The following is an 8451-nucleotide window of genomic DNA, read 5'->3' as shown; positions in this document are numbered from 1 at the left end:
GCAGTAGATGGTATCGGCAGAGTTCATGGTCAGAGAGTTGACAGACAGGAACCAGCCAAACCAAGCAAGCACCTGCCAGAAACACCCACTACAAGGAATTAGCCATTAGGCCAAGATTGTCAAATACAACCATTCAGAAAGCAAGCAGCCACACCAAGATACAAACTACTTTGAAAGCTTGTTTATTTCAATCAGAAGCTTTACTTTTCCATTTGAACACAGGTCATTCAGTTCTAGTCCTTCAGGACTATTAAATTCAAGCAGCTTAATTTTACAGACACAACATAAAAATACCTGTGTAGAACACAAAATTAACATTAAAATTATACAAAATCTGAAAAAGGAAATTCCTTCATACCAGGACACTGGTAAACAAAACTCTCATTACCAGACTGACTTAAAATACAATTATTTACAGAGTGGCCCCTTCTGAGGTTTCTTCAATGTCTTGTCCTTCTCCACCGATTTGATGACACCCACCGCGACAGTCTGCTTCAAGTCCCTCACAGCAAACCGTCCTGAGGAAAGGAGAACCAACACGTCTCGTCAAGCCAGCCTACAGTTTGATGATACTCAACACACGTCTAGAACATAACAGCAGTATAGTGTGCCAAACCAAGAGTGACATTATGCTTTATTGAGACAATGTTCGGTCCCAGTGAAGCTGCAAAAAGCAGTTTAGCAAATACATACATCTCATGTAGAAAAACCAGAAGGACTATAGGATACTATACCTAGGGGAGGATATGTGAAGAAGCTCTCCACGCAGAGGGGCCTGATGGGGACCAGTTTTACAGTAGCCGCATCGCCAGACACCAGCGTCTGTGGAGAGTCCTCCAGTTTCTTCCCAGAGCGGCGGTCAAGCTTCTCCCTCAGCTCAGCAAAGCAACAGGACACGTGGGTGGTGTGGCAATCAAGGACAGGAGAGTAGCCAGCCTTGATCTTACCTGGATGGTTCAGAATGATGACCTAATGGGAGACAGCAATGACGAAAATTTAACAGTAGCCTTCAGTCAGGATGTCAGCAGTGACCAAACCCAAACCCGTTAAACCAACCTGAGCCACAAAGCTGTTGACATCAGAGGGAGGATCTTGCTGGGCGTTGCCCGCTACATCCCCACGCCGCAGGTTCTTCACGGACACGTTCTTAATGTTGAAGCCCACGTTGTGTCCCGGCAGAGCAGTCTGCAGCCCCTGGTGGTGCATCTCTATAGACTTGACCTCAGCAGTAAGCTTGGCGGGGGAGAACATCAGCGTCATACCAGGTTTAAGGATGCCAGTCTCAATTTTGCCCACTGGCACAGTCCCAACCCCTGCAGAGTTGAACAGAAGGGGCATCAAGTCAGCCACACAAGTATACCAATCTGAAGATGCATCTTACAAGAAAAATCATTCCAAACTGCAAACACTGCCAAGCGTGCTCATTATAATTCCCCTGCTGTGAATCTGAAGGAGATTATGAGACTGTACAATTTAGAACAGGTGAGGTGCTTTAATAAGGCGAGGGACTGGTCAAGCCATAAAGAGCACAGCTGACCTCCAATCTTGTAGACGTCCTGCAGAGGGAGACGTAGTGGCTTGTTGACGTTGCGCACCGGAGGGCGGATGGAGTCTAGGACTTCCAGCAGAGTCCTGCCACCTACATTACCATCCCTGCGCCTCACTTTCCAGCCTTTGAACCAAGACATCTGCCAAGACAAAATAGTCAGGATGCTGCAAGTGATACAAGAAAATACATGTTCCCCATGTTGTCAAAACATACCTTTTGAGTTGCGGTGATCATGTTCTCCCCGGTCCAGCCAGAGATGGGGACAAAAGGGACAGCGGTGGGGTCGTAGCCGATCTTCTTAAGGAACATGTTAACGCTTTTCACCACTTCATCAAAACGTGGCTGGCTGTACGGTGGTTCAGTCACGTCCATCTTATTAACACAGACGATAATTTGCTTGACACCAAGAGTGTAAGCCAGCAAGGCATGCTCTCTAGTCTGACCCTTCCTGGAAATGCCAGCTTCAAACTCCCCTTTGGCTGCAGAGACCACCAGGAGAGCAGCATCAGCCTGGAAAGGAATTTATAATGTAGTGGGGCTTCAATTAAGGAAGACCTATCATTTTGGGAAATGTACTTACCGTTCTCCAGAGTCAGACAAGATGGATACCAATTTCCTCTGTGTTCAGTAGAGCTATCCGATTGCAAGCTAGCACAAATGAAAGCAGATACGGACCACTAGCCTAGCTTAAAACTCCAGGAGAGATGTTTTTGTCAACAGCTAGGCTAGTGGTCCCCATCCATTCATCGTTTGTGCCAAGCTAGGCTACCTTGCAGAACGATAGCCTTCTCTACCGACCGCACAGAGGAAATTTGCATCCATCTTGTTGGTCTTTGGAGAAGATGGTAAGCGCATTTCCCGTAGCGTTTGTGTGTTCCTTAAGGTATATCATTAGCACAAATTACTGTCAAGACCTACAGAAAATACAAACATCATACCATTCATAAATAGTGAAAGGGCATAAATACACAGAGTGGGCCCAACGCCTTACCTGTGATGTGCCCGTTATCATGTTTTTGATGAAATCACGGTGGCCTGGAGCGTCAATTATGGTGATGCTGTATTTGTGAGTGTTGAATTTCAGCAATGAAATGTCAATGGTGATCCCTCGTTCTCGCTCAGCTTTCAACTTGTCCAAGACCCAGGCATACTTGAAGGAACTCTTCCCCATCTGTAGAACCAAAAACATAAGATTGATATAAAAGCCAAAAAAAAGCACTTTTAAAAGTTGAAACATGATTAAGGAACAAAAAGAGACCAACATGCAACAGCCATACACAGCCTTCATGAGGCATTACAATGACACATTTCTATTATGAACTAGCCAAATACTAATTTACTCCTTGGACCAAATGATACAGATCCAGCATTTGCCACAGCCCTCATTTCTGCGTGTTATCCATACAAGCTAGTTTTATATTTTCAGACGAAAAACATCTAGCCCAGGGACTGAAAAAGCAACACTGGCATATGTACAGTTATTTTTTTTTTTATAAATGTATAACTTGATGAAATGTCCCTGATCAAATAAATAAACAGTAGAGGCCAAGTGCCTTCTTGTGATATCACATTCACAAGTGATTTGAATCGATTTTAAAACAGCAAATACAATAGCCTACATGGCCTATAATTATTATTTGTTTTTAATAGTCATTCCATACCTCAGACGCAGCCTTCTCGAACTTCTCGATAGTTCTCGGGTCGACGCCACCACACTTGTAGACGAGGTGTCCCGTGGTGGTGGACTTGCCGCTGTCGACGTGGCCGATTATCACCACGTTGATGTGGGTTTTCTCTTTCCCCATAGCAGCAGGGTTTGATAAACAAGATCACTGTAAAATATCCAGGAACAGCAGAACAACACTTAACCTTCTCCGTCTCAAAAGGAATGAGACCATGAATGATCACAGTGGAAGAGATTAAATACCACAACACCTTAATTGAAGACAGCTGCACTGCTGCTCAATTAGATCTGGTTGACATGAAGCTGCATCCTGATTGGCACTGTTTACACCGAACGAGAGAACGAATGCCTGAGGACATTTATGAAAATGTTATTAACAGATTGCAGAATGGGTACAATACAGTACGGCTCAATACACACAATTTAAGGGGATGCAGACCAGAGAAAGACTTTCGTCTTGTTTACATCAGGGTCCCCCATTTTCAATTCATAGTGACATTTATGACATACATGACATCATGACATTTATGGCATAGGGACATACATGACATACAGGTATATAGTACTGTTACATTTGTGACATATACGATATGCAAATATACAGTACTGTTACCCATAGATCCTGACAGAGTATATACATATGATGGAGAGGAGACTGTACATTAGGAGGGGGTGGGTGGGTGGGAAAGAAATATACTGGAAATTAATGGATATCTCAGAAAGGCTATTATTTATAAATCGCATCACTGGAAACTCTGTACCTAAAAAGTTTTCCCCATTTTGTTGCTGAGCAAAAGTTCTTCCTCGGTTATTTTCACGTTTTAAATGACTAAAGGGTTAAGGAAATGTGTTAGAAGGGTAGGTATATATATAATAATATATATAATAAAGAAGACAGGATCCAAGGCACTAAAAAAAGATTTTTTACGTTAGCTTTGTGTTCACCACAAACCTTTGCAAACAAACAAAGCGAATGGTCAGAAAATGTTGTTTGCAATGAACAAAAAAGACGCTGGACTGAGGAAAATGTACCAGTCTAAAAGGCACTCTAAACAATAATCTTTTAGCTGATAGATTGCTGCTAAATTAGCTTAACTGTTAACCTATTTGTTTAATTAAACCGTAAGCCCAACTAGGTGTTTCATATTATTTGTTGACTTAAGTGACTATAATTAATTGTAGCCATTAGGTGAGTAGGATTCACCAGTGTCATCACGATCAAATCAATCAATCAAAACTTTATTATGGACTCAGGGTCCATATAAAAGACAGGACATTACATAGAATAAAATACATATAAAACACCATACTGTAAAATAAATCATAGTTTATAAGAGAAAAATAAGAAAAGAAAAGAACAAATGAAATATAGATGAATTGATTAAGTAATTCATTCCATATAGACAACTATATGCACATTGCACACACACAGCTGAGATTGAAAACCTCTAAAGCTAAACCTTATATTAGACACAACCAAGATTATCTAATTTACAGTCATTTAGCGGCAAATAAAAAATATATAATATTTCTTAAGACAATTTAGAATAGAATAGATAAAAAAAATTAACATGTAACAAATAATAATACAACAAACACACACAAAAAGAATAGCCAATAGAATTAGGAGTAAACATATAAAGCAAATTCTCCATAAACAAAATAAATAGATATTACATGTCCCAAAAGGAGTAGGAAGGATATACACTTACATGGTCCTACCTCCTTTTTATAACATAAATAGCTAACTTCAAGTTCATCATATACAACCTAAATAGTTACTTTTTTTTTTAAATATGTTTACTCTTGGATACACTTGAAAAAAAAAACACAACATTATGTCATACAATCTAGACAGATTGATTTATGACGTCAATGTTTTTTTTCTCTGAAATGTAATGGAGTAAAAGTACAAAGTATACAAACCTAATAATACTTGAGTAAAGTACAAATCCCCCAAAACGTAAGGTTATGTATATAACCAAGTTCTATGAGTTATGGTGACGCTCAGCACCAGTTGCATAATATCTCGCTTCAGTGGATATGCACTGAATACATTTCAAAATGTACCTTTACATACCAACATCCGTCTGACCACACCCCCATCTGCTGCCTACATAAGCAGGGGTGGGGCCACACACTCATCTCCTTCTCAAATTTCATCCACAAAGATAGTGCCTGTTATATACCCCACTTGACGTGGAGAAAATATTAGTCTGAGGAAAGGAAAACAGAAGAACAAGGAGATACGTTGACATTATATCTTTATTTTCTCTATCACTATTTTCGAGAAAATACGGCGATATTGTCTTCGTCACTGGAGTGTCTGGAAGATGATGATCATTCTAAACCTCCACCGGTTTTTTCGTATTAGGGGCTCGCGTCGCTGATATACTCCCCAATCTGCAGTCCTCCTTTGCTGCGGCTGGATGGGTTTGGCCCTCCGGCCATGCAGCTGGACTGTGGACGTCTGTTGTGAGGGACTGGTTGGTTTTCGAGCCTGGGTGAGTAATGTTTGCTTGCGAGCGCCAGTTGTCTGTTAGTGCTATGAGGGCTAGCTGACAATTTTTACGAAAGCCGGCCCCAGATTAGGGTCCTCTGTTCGGCCTCTTAGGCGACGGCGGAGGATCTTGGTCTGAAGCCCATTATGGTCAACTAGTGGGCCGCGACCAGGACCTGGTGATCCCAGGATTCTCTGGACAAGCGGATGCTTCTCTGTCCCGTGCAGGCCCCATCTTTCACATAAAAGTGAAAGTACACCCTAACGAGGAAATGTGGGCATGGATGTTCGTTATCGGAAGATCCATGTTCAAGTCGGCTGCAGCCCAGATGGGACTTGTGCCGGCCCCGCCGTATGGCTGGTTAAATCACTGTTGTAAACTGTGTTGACATCTCTTTTTCTCGTCTCTCTTAAAGGATGAGGAGGGTTTCAGACGGCGGCCTGTCTGAAGTGTGGCTTGTTATGTCGTTGTGTACAGTTCAGGTGATAGCTGCTTAGCTTGCGTGCTAGTTCTGGCCTACCTGTTAGCCAGTCAGCTGTTAGCTGCGGCGCTAGCCCGTTGTGTCACTAGGCTAGGAAACGTTAGCTTGTTGCTATCAGTCGAGAGCGGCTGTTAGCTTGATGCTACACTGTTGAACATTGCTATGACTATAACATGCCTTAAACACTCTGACTACGACGTCATCTTTGACAGAGGATGTTAGTCGAACCTACACCGGGAGCCCTGCCAACGAGGACTGCGTCAACATGGGGAAACGTAGCGGCTGGGTGGCGCAGCGACGTCACCCTCGTCGCCAACACAGGAGATGCTGTGTTCAACTTCGGTGTCCCGTTAGCCAGATTGCAGTTCTCTTGGCCTGCGCTCAGGGTAGGAAGGTCCCGACCGGACTTTAAACACTTCTTCTTTCCTTCCCTTCTAAATGTTTTAATATGTTTTAATATGTTGTAATAACGTTAGGTTATAACTATAACCAAGTTCTGTTAGTAATGGTGACGCTCGGCGTCACTCACGCACTGTACCTCGCTTGTGCACGCGCACTGAATAAAATTCCACAATGTACCTTTATATCCCAATATTCGTCTGACCACACCCCCATCAGCTTACCCTCATAAGCAGGTGTGTGGCCACCTACTCGCCTCCTTCCCAAGCTTTCACCACAAGGTGAGATCAAGGGCTGCAGCGGCGCCGGACGCCGAGCGTCACCATTACTAACAGAACTTGGTTATAGTTATAACCTAACGTTCTGTATCGTAACGGCTCTCGCTCGGCGTCACTCACGCACAAGGGAGGCAGAGCGAGAGCCATCGGCCGACAAATACACCCCGCTGAGGCCCCCCACAACCATCAGATCAGGGAGGACCGAGCCCCCCCGACCCCCCCTAATGGAGGGCACCCCCCCTATTGGGGGATCACGGGAGATCGACGGACCCAACCGTGCGAAGAGGCACTCAAGCAACTCAACGCACAGGGTGAGCAGACCGTGGCCTGACCCCACGACTACCCACACGCACAACCCGCATGCCACCCGGGAACGAACGGAAGGAACGACCTCGTTACTGCCCCCAGAAATCACGGGGTCAAGAGCAAACCCAACCCCGTGGCAAGGCCGTAGCAGCCCAGGAAGACCCAGACCCACCAAAGGGACTGGACCCCCTGGAAACGGGGGCCCGGAGAAGTCCATGATGCCAGCATCAAGACCCCACCAGGTGGTCACCTAGTGACCCCGCCCCCCACATCGCCAGCGTATTCGGACAAAGGCCCCTCACAAGAGCGGGCCCTGTCCCCCCAATAGCACACCGCCTGGCACACTGACCCTGCAGGACAGGCAGTCAGCATGGCCGTAAGAACCAAAGGCTTACCACGGAAGCAGGCAGCGCACCGGGGAAACCAGGCAACAGGCTGTAACCCGAGCCTGGAGTACTGCGGACGAGACAGGCGCCAGAGGGGTCAGCTGAAAACAGCCGCCCCGGCGGAAGGGGCGTATGCTGGCGTTGTTGACCACCATGACAAAGCCTCCCTCAATGAGGCAGCGAAGGCTGACACGATTGGCAGACGTCATGAACGTGCAGGGGCACACTCAACCGGGCAACCCGGGAGTTGACACTGCACCAACACACCAGAGAACCAACCACCCAGTCGTTACCCTATGCGGTGGTTGGTCCCATAACCCCTCAAGAAAAAACTCCAAAACGTACCTGCGGGCACTACCGCAGTACAAGTGTTTCAGTTTCCAACAGGGTTATCCCAGGCCTACGGGTCGACGAAACATTACTTCGGACCGGGCCCGGCGATACGGGGAGCACAGGGTCCCCCGAGGAGGTCAAAGACCACCCCAACAGGCCCCTCTTCGCCATGCGTAAGAGAAGAGCGAAAAGAATGGAGAACCAGCCCCAAGCACCCCGTACTTGGTATTCCCAGGAGGTCTCCCAACCAAGTACTAACCAAGACCAACCTGCGTAGCGGCCGAGATCTGACGAGATCGGGCGTGTACAGGTTGGCACGGCCGTAAGCCATTACGACAGTGCAGAGTACAACGTTCCCAACAATGGGTCTCCATGTGGTAAATACACAGGTCACAACATGTTTACAGGAAGGTTTTGGAGTGTATTTCGTGACTGTTGGGAACTAGGCTACACTGGCACACCTACTTCCAGTGAATGACGCTAAGCTAGGCTAACGGTGCGGCTGTTCCCTAAGCCTAATGCATGCACAGAGAA

General features: G+C 45.6%; 1 protein-coding gene across 1 annotated transcript; it reads right to left on the bottom strand.

Annotated features, from left to right (window-relative positions):
• Positions 1 to 408: 408 nt before the first annotated feature.
• On the bottom strand, positions 409 to 3354 carry eef1a1l3 (eukaryotic translation elongation factor 1 alpha 1, like 3; the record flags this gene model as incomplete). Its single annotated transcript, XM_084325561.1, has 7 exons — positions 409 to 518; positions 735 to 969; positions 1057 to 1313; positions 1538 to 1688; positions 1763 to 2059; positions 2541 to 2720; positions 3211 to 3354. The coding sequence occupies 7 exons, from the start codon at positions 3352 to 3354 to the stop codon at positions 409 to 411; spliced, it is 1374 nt and encodes a 457-aa protein (XP_084181687.1).
• Positions 3355 to 8451: the final 5097 nt, after the last annotated feature.

This window comes from Notolepis coatsorum (assembly GCF_963971535.1).
Source record: "Notolepis coatsorum genome assembly, chromosome: 12".
In the NCBI taxonomy this organism is placed as follows: Eukaryota; Metazoa; Chordata; class Actinopteri; order Aulopiformes; family Paralepididae; genus Notolepis; species Notolepis coatsorum.
The sequence above is the reverse complement of the archived record's forward strand: the minus strand, read 5'-3'. Positions and strand labels throughout refer to the sequence as shown.